We start from the raw sequence: 27846 nt of genomic DNA, 5'->3' as shown, positions 1-27846 counted from the left end.
AGACATAAGCTCAAAGGGTCTGGGCAGAATGCTGGTAAGAATGCATACGAATACCGGAATCTGAAGTGCAGCTCTTACTTGGTGAAGATAAGAAGAGCCTGAAGATACCCATTGTGATGGTAAAATTTCATGTGTCCACTTGGGTAGGCTACAATGACCAATTGTTTGGTCAAACAGTAATGTAAAATGTTGCTGTGAAGGTATTTTGTCGATATGACTAACATCTACATTCAACTTCAGTTTAAATACAGCGGAATAACCCTCCATAATATGGGTGGGATTCATCCAATAAGTTGAAAGCCTTGAGAGCAAAAACTGAAGTTTCCCAAAGAAGGATTTCTTGAAGAATTCCTTGAGAAACATAGAAATCAGGCCTGAGTTTCCAGCCTTCCGGCTCATTTATGGATTTAAGACTTGCCAGTCCCACAATCACGTGAGCAACTTTCTTAAAATAAGTCTCTCTCTCTCTCTCCCCATTGGCTGTGTTTTCTGTGGAGAACCTTAATACACTCTAAATATCTGAGGCATCACAGTAGCACTTTTTCTTACATTAAATTAAGTTATGCAGTGACAGATGGATTAATTCTTTAAGATCTATAGAGGTGCCTGGGGGCTCAGCTGGTTGAGCTTCTGTCCCACTCTTGATTTGGGCCTAGGTCATGATCCCAGGGTGGTGGGACTGAGTCCGACATCAGGCTCCATGATGAGTGTGGAGACTGTTTAAGACTCTGTCTCTCCTTCTGATCCCCTCCCCTGCTCTCTCTCTTTAAAAAAAAAATACTATAACAATTCAGGGGCAGCTGACTGGCTCACTCAGTAGAGCACGTGACTCTTGATCTCAGAGTCATGAGTTCCAGCCCCACATTGGGTATAGAGATTACTTAATTAAAAAATTGTAACAATTCAGATAAAGCTCAAAGCCCCTTTGCTACTACTCTCTGTCTTGATCAACTCCTTCTCCCAGAAGGCAAATATCATTTTGATTACATTATCTTTCCAATTACACACAGACATACACACACACATATACCCATAGCAAACAAATAGTATTTTGTGTGTGTGGACAGCAATCTGATATGTACTCTACTCTCTATGTATTGTGCATATTGCTTTTTTCGGTCAGTTGGAGAAATGGCTACATAAAAGGTGGTACTTTCATATAGGGCAGTAAAATATTTCAATGAAAAGAAATGGATTAGATTTGCCAAAACAAAATAAGGTGACGGTGTAGGGAAGCCTCTAGCCTGAAGGAGGGGAAGGAGCTGGGAAGCGTACTGAGTCAGCTCCATTCTCTGAGCCCCTATTCTCCCCAAGCATCACCGGGGTTCCCTGGAGCTGCCAGGTAGAAACCTACACCTGCTTTGCTGGGTTCCAGGGCCGGAGCAGTTTCTCATGGTTTCTCCTCCAGCCCTATCCTTTCCAGAAGTCCAGGCTGGAGCTCACATGTCCCTCAGTCCTGCACTTTGTAATACTGATATTTAGGTCCTCCATCGCAGATTTACAGATGGGTTCCTGGGGCCCTGGGCAGAGGTCGGGAGTGAATGCAGATGGTGGGAGTAGGGGGAATAGCGTTAGTGGCAGTGCCAGGGGGCTGGCTGCACAACTAGAATGGGGGGACCACAGGCTTGATGACCTCTGCTACTTTGAAGCGCACAGGTGGTCAATACCCCACCTCCAGCATGCTTACTTCATCTCCCCTGATGAGAACAGTGTCTGATCAGTGCCAGGTTCCAGATTTTTCTCCGGTCTTTTGTAACCAGAAGGGTCACCTTCTTCTGGATGATTCATCTCTCTAGCAGTCTAGATATGAACAGCATTGAGAAAGCATCAAGAGTGAAAACTATTATGAAAAAGGTTAGTCTGAGTGGAGTGAGGGAGTGGTTTTTGTAAGAGAATTCTCTCCTTTGAGATAGATGGACAGTTGTCAGGAGCAGACCTAGCAGGGGAAGCCTTTGATGTACCAGAATGATGTTCCCCTTTCAGCAGCTAGCAGGTAGGTCATAGAGCATAAATAGGTGGTTTGAACTTGGAGAACCTACCTTTTAAAACTTTAGAGCAACTTGGGGACCAACGTAAGAAACTAGATGACTTAGACATCTGTTAGCAGAAGGTCTCACTGCCACCATGAGGCTGAGAGCTGATACAGTCGGGGGCCAGGGTGGGGGATGAGGCACCTATGTCCCCAATATGGTCCTAATACAGTGTGCTATCAGGGAGGGTGATGGGGTCGTGGGGTGTTTATGATTCAGGAAAAGACGAGGAGCCCCTAGAGCTGGTGGTGTTGGAGATGTGGGCACACAAAGTCCTGCCAAGCCCCACTGAGAATACAAATGAGAGATTTTCCAAGATTTTCTCCTGTTTCTTTCAGGAAATGTCTCACAGGGAAAAATGCTTTGATGCCTTCAAGAAATTCCTTTCTTCAAATTATAGGACACTGGGTCCTGTCCAGCAAACCTTCTCAGCCCGGGTGATGGTGGTGTGGGGGGGTTATTTCCACGCTTGTCCAGTACTGAGTTGATTTCTGTTAAACTCTCTTAGCCTCAGATGAAGAAGAAAGGAAGAAGTCAGAATGTTTGTGATGCTTCTTTGCCAGATCGGGAATCGAGATCTCCGCGGTGAGTGGGCAGAGAGCAAAGTCTCGGAGCAGACAGAGAAGGAGGCATGTTTCCCTGCCAGCAGTGGTTGAGTGTCAGGAAGGTGGTGGATACAGGGCTGTTTTCCTTACTGGGACTCCCATCTTCACCAGCACCACCTATGGCCCTGGTCGGCTGCCCACGTCCTTTAGCTGGATGATAGCTGCTTTCCGTGTCTCCCCCATGGAGTCTGCAGCATTCAGTGAACTTCCCACAGAAACTCGCCCCACCTCAGCCTCTGGACTCCCCTGGGGCCAGCCTCTTCTCATTGCTTTTCCAGGGAGAGACTCTTCAGTGAATCTGTCTGCCCTTCCCTCAGAATGTCTTACCTACTCACTACTTTATAGGGATTCTTCCCAGTTTGCAGACGTAGGGTCAACCTTCTCTGTTTTCTACTTCTGACAACAGAACTTTTTTCAACTAAAATTGTACTCTGAAGGCCTTCTGGATGCGAACTGGAGGGATGAGGAGACTTAATCAACTAAACTCAGGTAAATCTGAACTAGAAGTTAACGTTTTTTCCCAGAATGTCTCTCTCCTGACGCTCTCCTTTCCTCACATAACGTTAGTTACTGCCTGTGGTAAGTACGGTCAGGCCTCATTTCCAGAAAAACAGCACTGAAGTGGTTAAACAGTTTGCTTTTCACATGGCACATTGCCAATTACTCTGCTGAGATCAAAGTTCAGATTTCCAGAAATCAAGTTTCTCCATACTGGAAGACCTCCGGCCTCTCAGTGGGCATGGGGCGGCTGTTTTCTTCGTTTTTGTGCTGCACAATTCCGACCCAGGCATCCAATATCGTCAAAGTAGGCTTGGAGCTCAGATCTGTTCTGCTGGGAGCACAGAGTGACAAACACTGCAAATCAAATTATCCTGCTTAGATATATCAGTGAATTGGAAGTCAGGCCTCAGGAGGGCTGGCAAAGTCAGTGCTAGCTTGGTTGAGCCTTTTCTTAGAAGCTTGCAGTAACTGTTTTGGGCTGGTAGACCCAAGGCTCTCCGTAAACTGGTCAGGGTCTATTCTCCTTGGGATTGGATGATGTCTACAGGGCAGGCTGAGCAGGTCCTGTGAAATTAGGCCCCCTGCTCTTGCTTTAGTGTTCTCTATTTGAAGACAATCTCACCTTACCTCAGAAGCTTCAGGAAATTTCCAGATGGAAGAAGACCCCCCCCCCCCCCAACGCCCTCCTTGCTTTCTGGAGTCTTCCTAAAAGCCATGTTTACTTCTTTGTTTATTAATTCACTCAAAATCAATTAATTGTCTATAGTATAAGGTGTTGGCATTATAAGGGAAAATAAAACATGTAGAGATTGTGCTCGGCCAAGTTTAAATCCTGTTTCAGTCAAGTAGTACAAGGGGCATTAAGTATGCAAACACTTACTTGTAGGATCATTTATTCATAGTGTTCTTACCCATGTGTGCATAGACACATAGACCCACACAAATCCCACGGTAATATGAGGATTTGGAAAATTACGACAATGGAAATTCAGGGAGCAAGTTCAGGGGCATTTGACTATCACAATCTGGCGAGGGATGTGTAGAAAAGTGGATAGACTTCGAAACCAGCCCGACCTGGGATCAGATTCTTTGTTACTTGCTAGATGTGTGTTACATTGGTAAGTGACAATCTGAGTCTATTTTCTCATTTATAAAATGAAGGTAAAGATAAACTCTGCCAGAGGATACTTGTGATGGCTACATATGATGATGAAAACGGAGACTTCTAGCTCACAGCTTGATGCATAGTATACGCACAGTAAAAACTGGTTTACCTCCTTCCTTAGTTTCATGTACTACACATAGGTTTGAGGAGTCATTTATAAATAACTCACAACCTTTTCAGGACGATGCTTGAATTCACCCTGTTCACCCTATTTTCAGTTACAGTCTATTGGAATTTCACCTGAGCCCAACCAGCTCTCCACCCAGACCCCCTTCCCCCAGATAGGGATGGTGTTCTAATACCATTCTCAAAACTGTTGCAGAATATAGTTGAGGATCAAATGCCCCCTAGTGGTCACACGAGGCAAAATTCCAGCCAGATGCTTAATCGGTGAATTTGAAATTTTGCAGTGACTAGAGACTACAGTGTTTTCAACTCAGCTATGTGGTTTTACTCATGACTAATTGGTTTTCAAATTCAAAGTCATGAGGCCGTGCAGTGATGTCATCTCTTTGCAGATCAGAAGATGAAGAGCAGGGATTTAGAGAGATGGATTGCAGCCTTCACTTGATGATGCTGGTGCTGCCACAGGGCTGATACTTTGGGTTTCACTCCATAGAATAGGCTTCTAAGGCCAAAAGGACACCCCTAAGGGCGGGCATTAGGTCCATGGCACCACTCCAGGCCGGCATTCTGTCTTCCCTATAGAAAGTGCTTAATAAATATCTGTTGGATGGATACACAGTTAATGACAAGTGAGAGGTTAATTAGAAGTATAATAGAACAGGTTATCTGAAATGGGAATTATCTCAGGAAATACAGTTAGTTGGGTGATAGTAATTAATGCTGGATATGTCAGATTTGTCTGGAGGAGAAAGTACGAGTTATCCAAATCCAACGAATGGGGATCCACTTTTCCAGAGGAGTCCTAGAAACCAGAATTAAAAAAAAAAACCCTAAAGTATCTTTAACAATTATAGGGTGAATGGAAACTAACATTATTTGAGTGAATCACATTAATCTAGCATGTGACTCACTTAGTTTGTCATGTATAGGAGATGTACTATAAGTGTTTGTTCTTGATTGATTGTCATCTACCAACTATCATTTGAGAGGCTTTACATATTGCTCATGGAATTATCACAAACTGACCAATGAGACATCATTGTCCTCAATCTTATAAGTAAGGAAATGGGGCTCAAAAACTTAGTAGCCTGGGGCACCTGGGTGGCTCAGTCGGTTAAGCGTCCGACTTCAGCCAGGTCATGATCTCACGGTCCGTGAGTTCGAGCCCCGCGTCGGGCTCTGGGCTGACAGCTCAGAGCCTGGAGAGTGCTTCGGATTCTGTGTCTCCCTCTCTCTCTGACCCTCCCCCGTTCATTCTCTGTCTCTCTCTGTCTCAAAAATAAATAAACATTAAAAAAAAAACTTAGTAGCCTGGAATATCTGGTTCATAAGTGATGCAGCTGGGATTTGAACACAGCTTTACTTGACTGAAAAGTGCATGCCCTGCTTCCTATAGTGGTTTTCTCTTACAATTTGGGGCCAGAGATGGTGAAGTCACCTCATTTACTTTCAATTTTCAGTTGGAAGACAGATCTTCATTTTTCTCTGACCTAAAACTTGTCAGTGGCTCAGGTTAGTTTCATGACTGTGTCCTACAGGTCTGAGTGTAAGGTCAGTGCTCAGTATGTGCTTGGATGGATGGACACTGGAGCAGTATATGACTTGCACACAACTGTAATCATAAATATCATACAAGATGTAGCTGTATCATCTGTCCCAGGAATCACAGAACTTTCTGTACCCCTTACATTTTCATGGTTCATTTTATGGTTATTGTTATTTTTGCGATGTTGAAGATGAATCCTTCAGACACAGGAAGGAGCAAATATATCTTACTTCCCAGGAGAGGAAATGAAGTCTCGGGTTATGATTCAGCCTCAGTTCTCAGGGAGCAGGCAAAGAAACTCTGCTCCCCTGTCACTGAGACTCAGACGCCACCTGTCTTTCACAGCACTCAGGCTCTGAGGCTGCTCAGAGCCCAATTAATTTGCTTAGGTAGGCTGCAAATATCAAGCAAAGATCTGAAAATGTCTAATTTCACTGAGGATGAATCACCAGGCAATGAAGGGAGCACGCAATTTAAAGTGAGACAGGTAGGAACAGACTACAAAGCTTTGGATTCCTGAAGCTGCTTGATTAGACTTGAGGAATGAGACACATTCAGGGGATCTAGAAACCCCTGGGCAGTAGCCATTTCTGCACAGTTGGGAACCTCTCATTCAGGAGTTTGTGCCAACTTCTCCCCATGTCTCACCTCACGTGCTGCTTCAGACGCACTGCCAGGAAATGGTCAACTAGAAGGCTCAGAGGTAGGACTGGGCTTGCTCCAGGGTGCACACCTTGGCCTCTCCCCCACAACCGCCTCTGCATTTTCACCACCCTCCCAGCAGCCATCTGAGAGACACCTTTGCAAATACAACTGAATTATTATCATCACCACCTATCTGCATTCACCTTTTCAAACTGTTTTACCCAGAGCTATAGGAATTCCATGTACGATTACCCAGGATAGCCTTCATTTCTACTACTCACTTATGAGCAAATATATGGCAAAACTTTTAAAATAATTACTGTTGCAAAAACAAGAAATTATAGAAAGCTACATATAAGTGCGGATGTTAATTCAAGTTTTAAATTTTCTGTAAAGCTTTTCATATCACTTTATATCACTTTCACATATATCACATATCACTTTAACAGGGGCCCAGGACACTCTCTTACTAGGGCCTGGTGGGACAAACTGACAGGGGCCTCTTGCTGGAAGAATAGAGAACGTGAATAAGAGGGGAGGTATTCCCACAGCCTGGGTCTTTTGAAGTTGACAGCACGGCTGTGCACAAAGATGGTCCCAAAGTGTTGTGAACCAAGAGTCATTCTGTGAACTCATGTAGTATATTTGGGGGGGGGGACGGGTAAGGGAAGGCATTTGCCCTAAGGGGTTCAAGAACCTTGGTTCTCATATACATACATATATACATATATATGTATATACACACATACCTACATATACACATATATATGTACATACACACATACATATATATGTTGGTGTAGAAATGATAGACCAGAAGTGGAAAACTGTCCTTGAAATTGTGTTCCTGTGAAAACAAACATACTGGTTTGCTTTCTGTATAATCAATTCCGACAAACATTTATTGAGAATCTAGTACTAAAGTTCAACATAGTCTGAGGAAGGAAGGAAGGCTAAGATAAGGAACTCACGGTCTAATGGTGGAAGCATGTATGTAAAAAAAAAAAAAAGTGTGAGCTACTATAATGGAGATTTTTTAGAATTCCAAATAAGGGGCATGTAATAGAACTTGAGGAGACACTAGTCATGGTTGGCCAAAAGGTATATCTTGGAGAAATTAACATGTGAACTGAGTCTGAAAAAATGAGAAGTAGCCAAGGAAAGAGTAGAATGCCTGACAGTAGTGTAAGTGAAGGAGGAAGGTAAAAACTCTCGGGTTAGTAGGACAGATAGGGGCCACTTATAAACATTAAGTGTGGTCACAGAGCAATGGAAGGCTTAATAATGAGAAACTGGACCTGTGTCCTGAAAAGCAACTTTTTAAAAAAAATGGGGCCAGGTACATTCTAGCTAGATCTTTGTCCTGAGTTCGGAGAACTTACTACCAAGAGAAAAATAAATTCTCCATCTAGAATTGTCTTCACTGTCTGAACTGCCTTTGCCCTATCTCTCAACACCACCATCCTGAGTGACAGAAGACAATTTTATCTCCTTCAAATTGGGACTGCACAGGGAAGTGATTCACTGCCTAACATTTATTTCTCAGTTTAGCCTCCAGGACGTATTGAATAACTGCATCAGCTCTTTCTACTCTGACAAGAAAGGGTTACTTATTGCTCTGGAGTGTTTTATCATTACTGCCATGGGTTATATTTCATGTTTAATTAACAATGTTAATTTCCCACTGCCTAATTGTTCTCATTTCAATCAGGGTTTGGTAGCATGGGACCACATTTGCATGGGACTGTCTGATTCAGCCTTTTGGTTACTGGTGAATGCTTGAATTCCACCAGCAACAGAAATACCAGTGCCCCACATTCATTTCAACGTGAGTCCCTTCTTCTGATTCATTCTTGGCTCACAAGAGGACCTCTCGATTAATCACAAATAGGGTGTATTGGTAGCTTTGGGGCAATTAAACTCTGGGATTCCATCTGAATTCCCATGATATACCACACCACAGATATTAGAAATCATCTGAAAACCCACTGGGCTGCAAGTCCAGGTCGTAATTAATATTTGTTGAACAAACAAATGAAGTTCCTGCTATGTACCAAGAACTGAGATGAGCATTTAAATTGCTATTTGAGCTCTAGACCCTTGAAATATTAAAAAAAAAAAAAACTAACATTTGAGGCCACCTGGGTGACTCAGTCAGTTAAGTGTCTGACTTCAGCTCAGGTCACGATCTCACGGTTTGTGAGTTCGAGCCCCGCGTCAGGCTCTGTGCTGACAGCTGAGTCTGGAGCCTGCTTTGGATTCTGTGTTTCCCTCTCTCACTGCCCCTCTCCTGTTCATGCTCTGTTTCTCTCTCTCTCTCTCTCTCAAAAATAAATAAACATTAATTAAAAAAAAAAACACTAACATTTGGGTAAATTAGGTCCAAATCTCTATAATGTAGTAGGAACTAAAGTAATTACTATGTAATATACCAAAAACTATTCTTCCTGTTGATCCACATAATTTAAAAAAGCCTCTGGGAACTTGTTTTCTGTTCTGGAGGTACTAATAAATGGGGGAAAGTGTCCACGGAACCCTTCCCCTTGGAAGCCCACTGCAGTTCAGACTCCGATACTTTCAATCCGTAGTTTCCAGTCTATCTCACATTCGAGTAGCTAAAAGAAACTGGCAGGACTTAGCAGATGACGAGCCGGGGCAGACATGAGGCCAGGATATGGAGTAGATGAGAATGGGTAATAGAAAGGGGCACGAGAGGCACCCAGTACGAGGATTCCAGGGAGATCATCCTGAACTCCTGGTGACTTCACTTTCTGGGCACCTACGTTGAGTGGTTGGTCAACAGAGTATAAATGGCTGATGAGTTACCTTGCACCCAATTCATACAGCTACTCATCTGCCTTGGTTTCCATTTGTCCTCTAATTCCCTTGTCTGCATTTCTGGGTCTCCTACATGTTGTCTGAGTCTTGCAAGCCTTCCCTGCCCAGGGTCACACACTAGTCCCTCCACCTCTTGTCAGTCGTTCCGTGGGAACCTATCTGAGGCCTACAGATGTAACTACCTGCTTAGCTGCAAGCATCACTCCTATCTGAACCTCTTGGGTGTTGGTGGAGTTGGCCATATCACCTTGGGTTTATACTCAGGAGCCTCGGTTACCCCAGCAGGGACAAGTCCCCTAGAGACTGGTCCTCTAGTCCGATGCCTGCCCCTGTCTAAACCACCTTCCTTCTCTTTAGCATGGAAGTTCAAGAACAATTAGTGGTTCAGCCCATCCCAACAACGATAGAAAAATGATGCAGGATTGGAAAAGTGGGTTTTCAAAGGAACAGATAATTCACAGGCTGCATGCATAATCCAGAAACCACAAAATCTCAGTTGGGGGTTGGAGTGCAGAGAAATTCTAAGGGGAGTGAAAAGAGACAGGAGAAAGAAAGAAATGAAAAGGGAGAATCGCAGCACTGATCCCACTAAATTCCAGAGCCTGGCTGTGGCTCTGAAAGCGCGTAACCTTAATTATTTCAAGACCACATCCCTCCCCCATATACCTGGGCCATTATTAGAGAGACACGGGCAGCTCCCCAGACCCTTCCACGTGTGAGCCTCAGGGGCCAGTACATTCTCTGGAATCTTTCCCTCTTTTTGGCATACTTTGCTGTCACAAAGGCGTCTTGCTCTCAGATGCCTTTTAGAACGTCCCTTAAGGTTTCTCTGCAGAAAAAGATATTTTCATTTGCTCTTATGGAAATGCAATGTGCAAAATATATTTAAAAGTCTGCATAGAGTATTTTATATGACTATTTTGTTGTTTCTGATAATGAAAGTAATAGGTGTTTGCTGTCGAAAATTTAGTAAAATACTTACCAAAGACAAAAATCACCTTCCAGAGAGAACTTCTCACTTTCTCATTTTGGTATATTTCCTTCCATATTTTCTCAGTATGTATCTATGTAGCTTATAAAACTTGGAATAGGGGCGCCTGGGTGGCGCAGTCGGTTAAGCGTCCGACTTCAGCTCAGGTCACGATCTCGCGGTCCGTGAGTTCGAGCCCCGTGTCAGGCTCTGGGCTGATGGCTCAGAGCCTGGAGCCTGTTTCCGATTCTGTGTCTCCCTCTCTCTCTGCCCCTCCCCCGTTCATGCTCTGTCTCTCTCTGTCCCAAAAATAAATAAACGTTGAAAAAAAAATTAAAAAAAAACCTTGGAATATATTATATATACAGTTAATTGTGATTTTTAAAAAGCTTTAGCATTGAATGAAAACAATGATTGATTGTTATAGGTGCATAATACTCCATCCTGTGGTTAGATCATTATTTTACTCTTCTACTACCAGATACATACTGAATAAAACAACTTAATACATAAACCCATGTCTAAACTTTCTGTGAATATTTCTTTAGTATTCCTATGGCTCAATCCTGTAAGCAGAATTACTAAGTCCAAGTGCAGTGCAATACATCGTTTAGGCTTGCGGTGTATTACCAAATTGCTCTCCAGAAAACATGTCAATTGTCCTGATTTATTCTCTTAACAGTTTTACAGAACTGTCACATGCTGTACGTAGTATTTTTCTTTAATCTTTGCCAATTTGATATGTCTCATTGTTAAGTTTGTATTGTTCAGACACTAGCAGAGAATATTTTTTATATGTTCTTTTAGCTCCGCATTTAATCTAAAATTGTTTTTATTTCTTTTGCCCATTTTTCCATTAGAAATATATTTTTCTCCTATGTGCTCATTATATATTAAAGGCTTTAATCATGTTATATTCATCACACAATTATGTATTATTATTAGCTATAATAGTAACATATTTAGATTTGTTGCAAATAATTTTCTGTTTTTGTTTCCCTTTAAATTTTTATTTTTAAACTTAGAAAGTTCTTGCTCATCCCAAAATCAGTCTGATAATTACGCTTTTTTCTAGCTATTTTGTAAAAACTTCATTTCAAAATCCAAGTGAAATTGATCTTATAACCTTATGCGATATAAGAATCATCACCCACCCACCTTCTACTTTTATTGCTAAAATATGCATTCTTTCTTACAAATTTTTGTAGTTTCTTTGTAGTATTAAGTTCATTAATGCACAAGAACTTTATTTTTAGGTCAAATCTGTATTATTATTGATGCCAATTACTGTGCTATTTCTGAAATGTTTTTGCTTAATGCAGATTTATATTTATTAAGAGCTGATAGGGAAAAATGCCTCTTCCTCATTAGCATTTATATTAAAAATCTCTTCATTTTTCTCACCTGCTTTTTATAAGCTTTTGAATTATTTTATCAAAATAAAACAATCACATTGAAATTTTGGCTAAAATTGTTTTAGACATTATAAGGTAATTTGGGAGGAATCGACATCTTCACACAATTTAACCTTCCTATCCTGAAGCACCACATGTTTTTTTATTTATTCAAATATTTATATATTTCAAGAATTAATGCTATGTTAAAGTTGACTAATTCTTTCCAGTTTATAAGGTATTCTTGTATTTTCACGATCCTTCCACAAGCCAACCAGGAGCTCTGACTTAGATATCTAGAGACTACAATTCTGTCCTGTCTCTACCATTTATCGCTGTGTGACTTTGGGAAGATGGCTTTACCTCTCTGGGCTTCATCTGCCCAAACAGGTCATTCTGTTAGGTTATTCCGCAGGTTCCATGGGGAGAGAGCATGATTTGGTAGAGAATTTTCTCAGGTGTGTTCCAGGACCATTGTCTCGATGGCATATTATTAGAGGTAACATCATGATGTTCTGTGGTCAGATAAATTTGGGAACTTCTGATTAAGCAAAATTAAACTGCTTTCTTTACTGTAAGACTTCTCAGAAACTTAAGTAGGCCACTACATTATATATGGTGATATATGTAATATGTGCATTTTCCCAGACTTTTTTGGCCACGGTCCACATAATTAGAGTTCTGAGGAACATCTTTGTGGGGTTCTGTTACGGTGCAGAGAGCATGTGCTTCTGAACCAGATCCGATGGGGTTCACATTTTTGGACAACTGATTATTCTGTGAACTCATCTTCTATGAGCCTCACCTTTTCTGTCTGTAAATCAAGGATAATAATGCCTGTTTCAGAGCTACAGGAGCTGCACACACAGTTCTGATCACCAACAGCCCCTGCCTCTCCCAGAGGGAGGATGCTCTTTCCTTTCTCCTTTGATATCAGATCTGACCGCGGACTGACTTTGGCCAATGAATGGTGAGCAGAAGTGATATGTGTCATTTCTGGGTAGCAGCTATAAGAGCCAGGACAGGGTTCACATTTTCTATCTGTCTTTTAGCCCTGGTATCATGGCAGCCTGTGTTGAGATGGAGCCTCCGTCAGCCTGTGTCCCTGAGTAACTACAATAAGCAGGGGCTCCTTGTTAACCCGTAATAAACACGTGGCATGAGCAGGAAATAAAGATAGTTTTAGCTTTCTGATAATACCTGGTTACTTGCTACCACCGCATAACCTAGTTTAACCTGAGTAATGAAGGAGAAAATGAAATAATTGATGGAGAAAACAAAGTGCTTGGCGGGTAGCATTCAATAAATTATCCTAAGTTTTATTTTGGGCAAGTAGTGTCTGTATTCTTGAATACCTTTTGCATTTTTATCCCAACCTAGGCAAAAAAAAAAAAAAAAAAAAAATCCTCAAAAAGAAATAATGCATTGGAAAGAAAATTAAATTTATCCTCAGTTGAAAGAATATCTTCTATTTGCATAGATTGCTATGTGTTGCCAAGGGCAATAGTCCACAATACTAGATGAAAGGGAGGAAACTTACGTTCGGGCCCTAACAATATTCCATTTCATTTTTTATTAAATTATGAGTTGTGAATAATGGTCCTTGAGCAAAGACTTCGGCTCGATATCTGTACGTGAATAGAATTCTGAGTGCCGTGGGGAGACCTCTTATCAGGTGCAGAGTCGGAACACTGCAGGCCTGGGTGAATCAGGGCTCCAGCCCAGCAGAGAAGCTGGGCAATAGCCTTTGGGAGTCAGAAAAAGAAGAATTAAGGGGAGCCCTTTTCCCCCTTGCTGTCAATTCTTCAAGGAACTCTAACAACTCCTCTAGACCCTGTGATCTTCACTATCTCCTTCCAGGATGCTCAGAGAGTAGGGGATTGTTTATGTTAAGCAAAATGCTCTTTAAAATGCAAATAGCCTTGGAAGGTTAAGGGCGCTGTGGGGAGAGACACCCCTGGGAAAGAACTCCGTTACTCAGAAAGGCTTTTATGCTGATACTTGGAATCAGCTTGTTGGGGAAGAATGTTGTTAGATGGAGGGAGGACAAGGGAAAAGAGGGAGAAAAAAAGTTTTCAAGGCAGGTCATGGAAGGTCAAAGCTGAATGCCTGGGCAGGCAGGTATGAGAGCAGGCAGCAGAGATAGTGAAGGGAAAGATAGCTCTTGACAGTGTGGGAAAGCCTAACTGATTGTTGTTTGTGTCAAGGTTATGCTTCCTTCTTCTTCCTCTTCAACAACTTACTTCTATCTGTGGGAGAACTGTCTCTTTCCTTCCAAAAATGAAACATAAATAGGGGAGGAATCCCTGGAAGTTTCTGCTTTATTTACCTTTGGTATTAGGGGAATACCCTGGTAGAGAGTGTGGTGGGTGGGGAATCTGGGTGGGTGGAGAATCTGGGAGTGTGAACAGTGTGGGAGGGTGCAGAATCTGGGGGTGTGAACAGTGTGGGTGGGTAGAGAATTGGGGAGTGTGGAGAGTGTAGGCAAATGGAGAATCTGGGTGAGTAGAGAATCTGGGAGAGTAGAGAGTTGGAGAGTGGACAGTATGGGTGGGTGGAGAACCTGTGTGGGTGGGGAATCTGGGTGAGTGGAGAGTAGGGTGAGTAGAGAATCTGGGAGAATAGAGAGTTGGAGAGTGGCGAGTGCAGGTGGGTGGAGAATCTGGGTGGTGAAGAGTCTGGGAGGCTGGTTTTCAAGGGGAAGGGCATCAGCCTTCACCACTCACCCACTCTCAGTTTGCAGACACCCTCATAGGAGATTAATGAGTAGAGCTCCTCCATGACTGCCTTCCTCTTTCTCTCCCCCAAAATCCATCTTCCACATGAGAATGGGCTCCTTCCCTTCTTCAGCATCCTGCGGTGAAGTAGTCGTTGCTCTGCTCCCACAGCAGAGCTACATGAGGGGAGAGCAGCTCTGGGAGGTGTTCCGGATTGCACAGTATGGAATTGGTTTCAGGGTCCAGAGCTAATGTCTCACACTCTTCTTGGTCGTTTTAAAGTGTCAGGAAAGGATATGATTCCTCACACTTTAGGAAGAATAGAAACTCCTCTCGCTGAGCTGTCATGAAAAACGACTTAATGTTTCGGGTAGTTTTTTAAGATAATATTTAAAAAGTGCTTCAGTATTTTTTCATAAAATTGCACAAGTGAATAACACTGTCATTATCCGAAATGTGGAGAATCAGTCTGAAAAATTTAAGCTTTTTTCTTTCAGAAAGGGGAGATACTTTTTCGTAGTTACTCAGATACATACGATCCAGTCTGAATCAATGTTTATAAAACTCTATTCAATGCCTTCGTAATCTGGATAATAGCAGGATGAGAAAAACTGAGCATAGCCAGCCGCTGTACCAACCAAATGTGGAACAAAAGAAATGAAATGTCTATTTGATTCTCTGTGGCCCTTTTTCAAGGCCCTGTCTTCCAAACATGTAGTTTTGCACTTGGTTTTTGTATATATTGGGAAATTGTTCAGCTCGAAAATAAAGAAAGTCCATTTAACGGTGACTTAAACAAATATTTTTTTCATATAATAAGAAATCTGAAGTTAGGTGGCGGCTGTCTTTGACTCATCGAACTTGCGTTGGCTTTTCTCTTGCGGTCACAAAGTGGCTGCCACAGTTCCATGCATTGTGTCAGAATTCAAGGCAGACAGAAGGGAAAAAACAAAATGCCAGCCGTATCTTTCTCCTTTTATCAGAAAAGGAGAAACTTTTTCTCAGAAATCTCACAGGCTTTTTAAATTAAGTTTCCCAAACTGAACTACTTTTAACTGCAAGGGACACTAGGACAGTGAATACTTGGCTGGGAACGTGAGAAGGGATTTGAGACCAAATCAGCCAAACAGCTGATCAACCAAACAGCACTGCCCATTCAACATCCCGAGCACACCTTTGCCTTCTCCAGTTTCATCCAAAGCCTTTCACAAATCTGTTGATGTTCTCCAAAATTAGGAAGCCTCATCATTATTTCTCACCAGCACTAGCTATTACAGACTTAAGATTCATGCTAAGCGGCTAATGGTTGATGTCTACTTGTAAAGTAGAATAAAGAAGACCCTAGAAAAGCATTCACAGAGCTGTGCCTTGAGTTCTTTGTCGATATTTATACCTATCTTAAGTCCACAATAGAGTCCATTCACTCTTTAAGACTCTCCGAGGGTCTCGTCAGGGCCAGCATGGTTGCTGACACTGGAGACACAGGATCAAACAAAGTGAAGTTTTGGTCCTCACGGAGCATAGTTTCACACACGGATGTGTGATATCATGTCATAGAAGTTGAAGAAGACTCTTGAGGAGATGACATGTGAGCAAAGACCCGTGTCAAGTGGGACCTTCATCTTTCTGTCCATTTTGATGCATATTTGCTGCTTTTGGAGACTCATCTATCTTGAACTCTGTACTAATCTTCTGAATTTAGATCCTGTTTTGGGTCTTCCTGGGGCTTCAGCTATACTTCCCTTATGCTGTCACTTGGGGATTTATGATTATTAAATGAAACACATTGGGTTGAAAATTAAACTCACGATGTAAATCTCTAGATGATAAATTTTTTATTAAGGTATAATTTATACAGAAGAAAATTCAACCTATGAGTGTACAGTTCGGTGAGTTTTGACAGATGTAACCATCCTTACAATCAGGGTACGAAATAGTTTCAGCATTCAAAAAGATTCCCCTGTGCTCATTGTAGTCGGGCTTTTGCCCACTCCCCGCCCATGGCAACCACCGATTTGTTTTCTGTCCTTAGAGTTTCATTTTTTTTTTTAACAATAACATGTAAATTAAATCATGACAGTATGTAGCATTTTGAGTCTGATTTCCTTTCATTTAGCATAATGCACTTGAAATCCATCGTGTTGTTTTGTAGATCTGTAAGTTTATTACTTGTTATTGCTAAGTAATATTCCACCGAATGGGTGTATTATAGTTTGTTTATCCATTCTCCAGCTGCAGGATGTTTGGGTTGTTCTGCTTTCTGGCATCTTTAAATTTTTTTTTTTTAACCTTTATTTATTTTTGAGACAGAGAGAGACAGAGCATGAACGGGGGAGGGGCAGAGAGAGAGGGAGACACAGAATTGGAAGCAGGCTCCAGGCTCCGAGCCGTCAGCCCAGAGCCCGACGCAGGGCTCGAACTCACGGACCGCGAGATCGTGACCTGAGCCAAAGTTGGAGGCTTAACCGACTGAGCCACCCAGGCTCCCCAACTTTCTGGCATCTTTAAATGAAGGCAGGGTAATTATTGACATACAGGCTCTTAGGTAGACATGTGTTTCATTTCCCTTGGGTTAATGCCCAGGAGTAGGATTTGGGGGTTAAACATACAATAAATGTATGTTTAACTTCATAAGAAAATGGCAAAAAGTTTTCCAAAATGTCTTTACCATCTTGCCATCAGCAATGTATGATGGTTCTAATGGCTTCCCATCCTTAACAGTGCTTGATACAGTCAGTATATTTTTATTTTCGCCCTTCTAATAAGTACGTGATGGTATTTCACTGCGGTTTTATTTTGTATTTCCCTAATGACTAAGGATGCTCAACATCTTTTCATGTACTTATTTACCATCTGTGTATTTTCTTTGGTGACATGTCTATTCAAAACTTTTGTCACTTTTTTAAACTGAGATTTTTTTCTCTTCTTATTGAGCTCTAAGAATTTTTTTATATGTTCTGGATAAAAAGTACCTATTAGATATATATGTTATTTATAGATATTTTCTCCTAATATGTAATTAGTATTCCTTTTTAAATATTTTTCTTTATTTGTTTTGAGAGAGAGCAAGAGAGCATGAGCAGGGCGGGGCGCAGAGAGAGAGGGAGAGACAGAATCCCAAGCAGGCTTTGCATTGTCAGGGCAGAGCCTGATGTGGAACTTGAACTCACGAACTGCGAGATCATGACGTGAGCTGAAATCAAGAGTCGGACCCTCAACCAACTGAGACACCCAGGGACCCCAGTCATTTAATTCTCTTTATAGCATCTTTCAAGTTATAGAAGTTCTTAATTTTAATAGAGTCATATTTATCAAATTTTTTCTTTTATGGTTTGTGTCTTCAGTGTTGTGTGTAAGAAACTTCTGCCTAATCCACAGTCACAAAGATTTTCTCCAGTCTTTTCTTCTAGGTGTTTTATTTTAGCTTTTAAACTTAGGTAAATGATCCATTTGGGGTTACATCTTAGAAGGTGTAAGCTTTGGGTACGGGTCCACTTTTTACACGTAGCGATCCACTCGTTCCTGCACTATTTTTGCTGTCTCCATTGAACTGCTTTTTCCCTTGGTCAAAAATTAACTGACCATGTACGTGCGGGCCTATTTCTTTTCCATTTCTGGATGTTTAGCATCCCCTCCATATCTCACTGGAACTTGACAATAAGTCTGTAAACCAGCTAGCATGAGTCCCCTTACTTTTTACTTTTTCAGAATTATTATGGCTATTCAATTTCCTTTGCCTTTTCATATACATTTTGGGATCAACTTACCAATTTTAACCCCCATATCATCTTCCTTCTCTGCCTCAGCCTGCATTCTCCGATTCCCTGAACTCTGCCCGTGACCCGACACGATGGCCTCTTGCTTCTTTGCCCCCACTATCAGATAAGACAATCTTTGCTTGAGCACTGACACCTCTCGTTAGGGCATCATAACTGATTCTCGGTCCCCAAGGTCCCCTCCCTACAATCTGTCCAGCACTCTGCAGCCTGATTAACCTCTCTCTGATTAGTTTTCACTGTTAACAGTTTTGCTAATAAAACTTTAAAGATCTTCTTTGTCTATACAAAATATATATACATTATATATATATTCTACTTCTACTTGTCTTCTACAAGATCTATTTGATTTTCTATGCAGAAATGCTTCTTTTCAATCTGTTTATACAACTCCCTGCCTGCCCTCCCCATCTTTTCTTCCCTTTTTTTGACTTCAACCTCTTCCTTTATAATTATTGACTGAATGTCTGGTATCTTTCCAAAGGCAAGATACCTGTGTCTTTCATCTCTGTACCCACCTCCACCCCCCCACCCCCCGCCCAGTGCCTAAGGTAATACATCAAACCAATCTGATTCTCAATTTGGTAGGGCAAAGGGATACATGATATATGGGGAGGGAAAGAATATAGTTGAAAAGATATTCTACATTATTATATGTACGCTTTTGACTTATTGTCAGATATAGTATTTTATTTTAAAATTTAAATTAAATTGAGAAATATTTATGTTTATCTATAGGGATTAAGATCTTAAAAGGCTGAAGTCATTTTAGTAATATTTGTTGAATTAAAGCATTAGTTTACCAGCCCTTCACGACAGTGATACGTCCTTTTTTGGTTCCCTGGTACCTACTATAAGGTCCTCTCCTAAGAAAGCAGCTGTAGTCTCACCGTTCACAGGGCAGACAGTTTCTGCTGGCAGTGACTAGAGGCAGCAGACAGCAATCCTGTGTGACTGCTTGACTGAGATTCTAGTAGACAGAGCTGAGTCCATTCACCCCACTGCAGCAGGTCCTATTGTCCACAGATGGTGGCCTTTGCCTCTGTACTTTGCGGAAGACCTGTATGGCTGGACTTCTATAATCAGGTGTCAGAACACATCATTGGAGAGCAAGGATGTGAGTGTTAACATCCGCCTTTCCCAATACCTGCCTGATGTCTTGGGGCTCAGAGATGGATGGTTTGCAGACCTGAGGTGTGGAATCTGAGCTAGCAGCATGAAAAGAAGTACAGTTAGACCTCGCATATTGTCTGCTTCGGGTCTAAAGATTTGCCTACACCCACTTCCCTGTCAGACGGTCTTGTGCTGCTCTCAGGAACTCACCCAAATTGCAGTACCTTTAAAATTCAAATGCAATGGCGTGTGGGATAAAGATTAAGACTCTATCCACTCTTATATGCTCACATTAATTTACTGAGACATTACAAATAAACTTGTGACACAAACCATTCTTTTTTTTTTAAAGTTTATTAATCTTGAGAGAGAGAGAGTGAGAGAGCAAGTGCATGCAAAGGAGGGGCAGAGAGAGAGAGGGGGAGAGAGAATCCCAAGCAAGCTCCACGCTGGAGCCAACAAGGGGCTCAGTCCCACAAACCATGAGATCATGACCCGAACGGAAATCAAGAAGGAGACACTTAACCAGTTGAGTCACCCAGGTGCCCCATGGCACCAACTGTTTTTTGATGCGCTCTTTCGTTCACCAAAGTATTTCTTGACCATTTTTCTAATATGTGTCAGACACTATGCTGGGGAAGTAGGATCTAGAGTTGTCCTTCCATGACTGACATCTAGTGGTGTGTGTGTGTGTTTGTGTACGTGTGTGTGTTCATGTGCGTATCTTACGTCATATGATGTATGAGTTATGAACATATTCAGGTCAGGTCAAAGAATCTGGGTTTCGTCCTGTAGAAGGTGAAGATCAAACCAAACTTTAAGCAGTACACTATGCTCCCCACTCTGGGGGTGTTCAATAAAGCTACATTTCCCACGCCCGTCACCTAATTAATTCTTGCCAATGGAATTGAGTCAAAGTCATGTGCCATTTCAGGGCAGAGCAGATGAGGAAAGGTTTGCGTTCTTCCTTGGAAACCATTTTGTTCTAGAAGGCAGAGTTACAAATTGACCTGCTTGCAACTAGGATGTGAAAGATAAAGCAACTTCTGATGTGCTAAACCACAGATATTCAGGATTTAGTTTTTACTATTGTAGAACCTAACCTATCCTGACTAAAATCAGCAGCAGAATCTTGTTTCTTTTTTCTTCTTTCTTTTTTTCTTTCTAATTTCTTAGGAAGCTCACACCTTTACCTTTTCTCAGATTTCGTGCCTACCTTTGGTTAAAAAACAAGAATGCTATTTTAAACTCTCCTAGAGCTGATGGTAAGTCAAAAAAAAAAACTCATGTGAAATTATGTTGTGGACTATAAAGTGCTGACGGGTGTAAAAGATCCATCATTTTTAGGCAGCCACCAATATTGCCAAAGTTAGGATAAAAAAAAAAAAAAAAGAAAGAAAGAGAAGACAAGAACCCTGAGGATTACTCCTTAATGATTTCATCCTGACTTTAGGTGGTTTTGGCCCAGAAGATCTTTTTGCCACAGTAGAAGCCTGTCCTTTCTTCTGCTGGATGGGGCATAATTTCCCATCTCTGTAAATAGCCCTTCTTGTACTGGGCCACTAAGCTTGCCTAGATAAAAAGTAGACATTATATCAAGATGATAAAGTAAGAAATGGAATCTTCTTTAAATATCTGACTCTCCATTTTTCATGGTCTAATTGAGAGAAAAGAAACAGCTCAATTCACCACCACTGTTTGAGGACTTAATGCATATTAAAACTGTCCTAAAGGGCTTCAACTGCAGTGATATCTTTTAAAATATTCAAAAGCTTCTTCCATAGAGATAATGGTGGCCCCTCATCTCTCAGAAAGTAGCTTTGGAAAAGAGTTAAACAACTAGTTCCTGGGTATAGAATAGCTAATATTTATTGAACCCTTTAGGCCACTCACTCTTCTGAAAGGCTTCACAAGCATTCCGTCACTTAACTTGTCACAGCAGCCCTCTGGAGGACATTTAACTGTTCGTGTCATCTATCTGACATGGAAACCATGGCACAGGTAGAAGCGAGCTGCAGGTAGATAGTGCTGGCACATGTACCTGACCCCAGCGGTCTGGCTTTAAAGGCTACGCCTCAATAAAACGATGGGGAAGATTCAAGAGCCTGAGTTTACCTGGGGATGACTAAGCTACTTCTGAAATCAGGTCAACTGAGATGTAGAGAAGAGCTAGATTCAATGATAGAGGAATGAAGTTACATTTCTTGACCACTTGAGTACATGGCTCCAAACACTCTTACCCACTATATCAACAGGATGACAGGGTAACATTTTGAAGCATAAATGGATGTGCCCCTTCCTACCCCTTTGCTGGATCCTTCCCCAGCCCAGGCTGCCAGAGAGCTGTACCCCATCTGGCCTCAGGGTACATTATCTTTACCAATGGGTAAAGATACCAGGGTATTATCTTTACCAATGTAGGCAGAGAGAAACAAGTCAAAGTCAGGCTTTCAAAAAAAAATGCCTCATGGAGGTTATCTCAAATACCTTGAAAAGAAATAGCTTTTCCCCTTGCAAGAGAATGTGTCTTTTGAGCGTTCAGAGCTGAGAGCTTGGAATAATGAATTCAGAGGAACACAGTGCAGTCAGCCTCCCCTCCATAAAGAAAGGCTGACGGAGAAGGCCGGTAAGAGAGGACAACAGTGGTATAGAATGTGAGGAAGGGTAGACACTGATGAGAGGGTATTACATTGCCCCCTCCAAAGACCGGCACAAAACAAGGAAGAAATAACACCCTCTGAGTTTGGGAGCACAGGATTAAAAGGGCGCTGAAGTCCACTTACTGTATAGGAACCAGGGAATGGCAGTCTCTGGGGTTTTTCCCAGCTATCATGAGGTAGGAGTGGTACAGATATGATCGTCGCGTGGGTAGAGGCGGCACCAGAGACATCACTGTGTTTCCCACCGCCCGGAGCTGGGAGGGGAGGACACAAAAACTGAGCCAGGATTGACAGAGGGAAAGAGGGAGCTATGAACACCCGTGTGCCTAAAGGAAGTGTGACAGAGGTACCCTGCCTCAGAACGCGGTGTAGCCCCGACGGCCCGATGGGGATCCAGACGAGGGTCTGGACCAAGGATGTCCACTTCTGAAGGCCAGAAACGACTCTTCGTCTCCGTTGAGGCCGAATTGCCCGGATGCCTCCTCAGGGCGGACCCCCACCCTTACCCCCATCACACACATGTGAACACATCACAGAGACAGCATCCCGAGAGCCGAGACACCTTCCCTGAGTCAGAAAACGGGAAAGCCCTTCGGGGGCGGAGAAACCGCAATTCTGAGTTCGCTTGGCACTGACGAAGATCACGTCTCCTGCCATCGGATGTGTGAGCAGTGCGAAGGGAAATTTAGTTGAGCAGGTGTTCCTTTCTCACAAGCTAGAGTCCAGAGCTTGGGAACTGTAGGGCGTCCCCGTCCCCGAGGAACCCGCCAGCAGCAGCTGTGTCTTTCTCAAGGACCCAGAGTAAAATTGGACGAGGCGGAGCTTACCCAGTAGGGGGTGGGGAGTGTAGCGCTGGGTGTGCACAGCAGAAACAGGCAGGAAATAGCAGACCTTTAACAGTTACTTAAGTGAGCAAAACTAATAGTCGTTCCCTCACCAACAGCCACATGTTCAGCTGCACGAATGTACTGAAAATGAACGCACCGAGTGAAACCATACAGGAGGGCAAACACAAACGCATGAGGTGAAGGCCAGGCCTTTGTTGTCATCTGCCGGAGATCACACGGGAAGGTCAGGGACCGAGGGCTCCTGGATTCCAGGAAGGGCATCAGTGACAACTGTCCTGGCATCCAAGACGGAAGGAGACAAACAAGTCCCCAACAGGTGGGACAGGACAAGAGGAGGGTTCAGGCCAGCGGGCAAAAAGGAGCTGAAATGACAGTCACTGTCATTTGAGGTGAAAATGCTGGTACTTGGTAGGTCAAGTTCTTTTTTTTTTTTTTTTTTTTTTAACGTTTATTTATTTTTGAGACAGAGAATGAACGGGGGAGGGTCAGAGAGAGGGAGACACAGAATCTGAAACAGGCTCCAGGGTCCGAGCTGTCAGCACAGAGCCCGATGCGGGGCTCGAACTCACGGACCGCAAGATCATGACCTGAGCCGAAGTCAGCCGCTCAACCGACTGAGCCACCCAGGCGCCCCAGGTAGGTCAAGTTCTTAGAAATGAGTTGTCAACCAAAATACAGTGAAAAGAAGCAAGTCTTCGTAAACTTTTTCAATTGAGCTCTTGCTAAAGCCTCGTGTGAGATAAGGACATGAGTTGAACCAGAATTTGCTATTGTTATATTCAAAGAGGAAAGGTGTAGCAAGAATATTAACAATAAGACAGTAGACAAGAGGTTGCACTAACAAAGGGGGGGAAAGAAACGTGTCCAATCACCCTCAAGCACTTAGCTGCAACCATTTACATATAAACAATAGTTAGACTAATGGCATATCATTTGTTAACTACTCACTGAAGGAGATTCAATAAAAGATCGTCATTAGGTAACATTTAGCAATCTTGGTTGATGTTTTTTCCCTCACCTGAGAGTAATAAAAATGAGTTCATCTGCATTATTTCATAATTTTGCCAATTTACTCATTCAGACCGGTTTCTGTCCCAGTTACTTTGAGTTAATTTTCTCATCATTAAGAGATACTGGAAGCATTGCTAGCACCTTCAAGGGCAAAATGAAGAGTTTCATCTTTGTCTTCCACTTGGACAGGCTTATATTCACCTCCTCCACTCACTTTCTGATTAGCCAGGTCCCATCCTCCTAGGGAATTGCTGGTAGAGTTTAATGCTGTCACTGGGAGCTGAAGAGGTGAAGCGGATGGGACCCTGACACTGGAAACTATGAAAGAAACTGGGGCTTGAGCTGGGAACCTTGAACCCAGGACCACATAGGATTGGTAACATGAAGCCAATGATAGAGGAAGGGGGTGGCGAACTCACCTCTAACCTTCTTGCCTATATCCAAGGACATGGTTACACAGCAGAGTAGGCTAGAGCAGTGGGGAGTGGCGGTAAGACTTTGGGGGTGGAAATGGGAAGAAGGGAAAAGGTCTAAGCCTGTGGAAGGAAAAGCTAACCATATTTACACAGGGATGTCTTTTCTCCTGCCAAGAGAGCTTTGGAGTTCAGAGGAGAATCTGAAGGCTAAGCAGGAAACTAAGTCAGAAGCCCAGGTGTGTGGACTAAACAGGACTGCTGAGACTAGTAAGGCTGCAACGCGGTAAGTACGGTTTCTCGGGCCTAAATCAGTACTAGGTTCTAGTCTATGGCACCACAACGAATTCCATACCCCATCCACTGGCATCCATAACTTACCTTGGTCATGTTGGCTTAGAAATGAGACAAGGATGATTCGAATGTTCCTGCAGAGAAGGACTTTGGCCAGTACAGAGAGTAGAGACGAGGCAAGGCAGAGGCTGCCATGTGCAGTCATGGTTGATAAGATACCCACTCCCCCAACTCTGTTACAGAGCAAGCAAGCTTTCTATTAGCCAATCTGACAAAATGTGGGCAGTTGACAGAAACAGAATACCACACTTCATTTGTGTAGTAAACATTTATTGAGTACGTCTAGCATGGTGCTGGTTTCTGGGGAATAGGAAACAGAAATCAAGCATTCCTTTCCCTCAAGGAGCTTAATGACTATTAGATATCTCCTAGACACGTACTGAAGTAGCAGCTGAAGACAGATTAAGTGGCAAGAAGACAGTTACACTCCTTGGCACGACTGGAACTCAGAGGAGAGATGGGTCAAGGGGGGCTTCGAGGAGGAAGCAATTCAAGAGGAGACTTGAAGTGGGTAGAATTTATATAAACACAGATGAAGGTGGAAGGCAAGTCCAGGTGGAAAAGAAACACCATAGTGTGTGAGAATTAAAGGAGATACTTCACAGAAGTCCTTTAGAAAGATTCCTGGCACCAAGAAAGCCCACAGCAAATGAAATGCAAGGCTATTCCTGTTATTGTTGGTTCTACTACTTTTACTGCTGATACCATTTGTTTTATTTGTATATTATTTACTGCTTTCGGTAGAGAACGGGGATTAAAAGTACACATTTGAGAGACAGTAAAGAGGAGCGGTTCTGGCTTTCTTCTTGAGAAGTAGGTGAAATCAAAGGACCAATGAATAAGGGTTTGCATCACCATTGTTCCTGTATCGCCAATGTAACAGAACTGCCCTGTTCAGAGAGGACCCTGGGGAAAGGTTACCCTGAAACATTTAAGCTAGGTTCCCACAAACACCAGCACCTGCCTTGTAACTACAAATCACTGTGTTTTAGTCAATGATTTCATGGGTCAAAAGTGAAGCGTTCTAAGCTCCCAGACAAACAATTCTTCTCTTTTATCCTCTTTTCCTTGTACACTGGTCCAGGTGTTTGAGGGCAAACATGAAAAGGAAGGAGATTTAAAAGAAAAAAGTGATATGATTCTCCTTAGTGCCCAGAGATGGTGTTGCTAGGACAGAGTATAAACACTAGTAGAGAACCAGCAGGGGGTGAGGGGTGGGGGTGGTTTGCCTGAATATTCAAAATCTCCCCTTAGGAGCTATATTCAAAAAATGGCCAATGAGATTTCAGTGGAGACTGAGTATTGCCTTATTGCTGATTATTATCCCTTTTGCAATGGCCATTCTCTCTTCATTCTGTTTACTGTCATGTTTTATAAATATCAGAGAGGCTTCAGAAGCAGTGTCACTGAGAAGGAGCTGTGTCTGTCTCCTGGGTGCACAGAGCCTGCTTCCCCAAGACAGAATCTCTGGGTCTGCAAGCTGATTTCTTAAAGGGGAGATTATTCAGTCAAAGGTAAATGACAACAAACTCCAAGTTCAGTTTCTATTTTCTGTCTTGGAGCTGGGCAGCTGGGCAGGGTGTGTGCATGCATTAGGAGGTGGTTCTGAGGGGCTGGACCCGTGGAGCCAGCCTAAGTGACTTGTTCAGGCTCTGCTTTGTTATTTTGTCTCTTGGTTTTTGAGGAGCAGGAGGCTGCCTTCCGAGATTGCTCCCTGTTGAAAGTTTTATTTTGAGTGTTTGCAAAGAAGCAAAGCTCCGGTAGAGAGGTGGATGTTACAGTAATTCTATTTTGTGGGGTAAAAACTAAATCATTTCAAGAACACCCAGAGGACTAAAAAAAAACTGCTAGAATGTTTTTTTTTTTTTAAGTATTTTCCTTTTTGGTATAAAAAACCAGTTGGAGACCTGGGAATTACTGCCACCACTTAATGCACCTTCCGGCAGCGTGTGAAATACCCTGACATGCCTGCCTTCTGATGCAAGAAGCAGAGAACTGTCGTTTTCCAGATGCCTGATTTCTGACCAATCTTGTTGCAAAAGAGGGAACAGGATTAGGTTAATGAGGATCATTTCCTCAGTATGGCCCTTGGATGCTTTCAAGGTGAAATTCACCAAAGTCGGATTCCTCCTTTGTTCTAGGAGGCAACTTGTTGCAAAGGATGGCACCACAAACTACAATCAAAGAATCTATTTCTCACTGATGTTCAAAGGATAGGATCAATAAGAGTATGGACCTTCCCTCCTTACTGCTTAGGTCTTCGGTTGCACCAGGCACTGTCCTGGGGGATGTGGGCTTTCCACACCTCTGATGTTCCTAGCAGAAAACTCACGGCAATAACCCCTACAAGAAACAGGCAACATTTCAAGCACTACTATAGAATTAATTAAAAGTGCTTTTATCTAAGGGGAGGGGAGTAAAATCATCCACTTTGCAGACTCTTAGGCATGAAGTTAACATAAATGTTACTCAAGATTCACATGTTTTCAGCAGCAGCAGCAGCAGCAGCAGAACAAAAGACCAGTATTCAGAAAAAAACTATACTATAGGTCCTTGGACAATATGAAAAACTCTTTGCCTTAGCTCATTGGTTGTTTTTTGTTTTTTTGTTTTGTTTTGTTTTGTTTTTTCCTTTTACTCTTTTCAGTAGGGAAAACAAACTATACCCATTCACGGTATTGGCAATGATAGTTTAATTGGGTCTCTTAAATTCTACTTGTCTCATTTAAAATCGTTCAGACTGGAAAGCAGGAAACTTACCTTAAAGGAGTAGTAGAAGGAGCCCCACTCCTCCCCTTCCACCACTTCAGTGAAAGTCACCGTTTCGGTGCAGAGGGCTGGGGAAGCATCCGGGGTCTGCGTGGTCCCGCTGGAGCCGTTGGAGTCGGGGCTGCCCTCCGTGAGGTTGGCTGGCATGGCTCGGGTGGAGTTGAGCCTGGCTGTCCTGGCTCCTGCAGCCCAGGGAGAGTCCAGCTCCCCTCTGAGAGCTGGCCAGCAGCTGCAGTTCTGCACCTGCTCTGGCTCCTAAGGCTTCCGGCTGGAGCTCGGCTGAGCAGAGGCACGGAGCCCTCCCAGAGCCCACCTCCCTGAAGAGCTCTGCCTGACGCCAGGGAGGATCCTTGTGCTGCTCTCTC

The 27846-nt window shown here is 42.8% G+C and overlaps 1 protein-coding gene across 2 annotated transcripts in view; it reads right to left on the bottom strand.

Moving 5' to 3' along the window:
- NPSR1 (neuropeptide S receptor 1) overlaps window positions 1–27628 on the bottom strand; it is a 151890-nt gene extending 124262 nt beyond the window's left edge. For both annotated transcript variants that reach the window (XM_047097299.1, XM_047097300.1), the window contains exon 1: window positions 27473–27628. In XM_047097299.1, coding sequence (XP_046953255.1) covers window positions 27473–27628 — 156 coding nt within the window. The remainder of the gene's footprint in view (window positions 1–27472) is intronic.
- Window positions 27629–27846: the final 218 nt, after the last annotated feature.

This window comes from Lynx rufus, unplaced genomic scaffold (assembly GCF_022079265.1).
Source record: "Lynx rufus isolate CCGP_SWC_20201006 ecotype Redwood Valley unplaced genomic scaffold, mLynRuf1.p SCAF_4, whole genome shotgun sequence".
NCBI classification, from domain to species: Eukaryota; Metazoa; Chordata; class Mammalia; order Carnivora; family Felidae; genus Lynx; species Lynx rufus.
The sequence above is the reverse complement of the archived record's forward strand: the minus strand, read 5'-3'. Positions and strand labels throughout refer to the sequence as shown.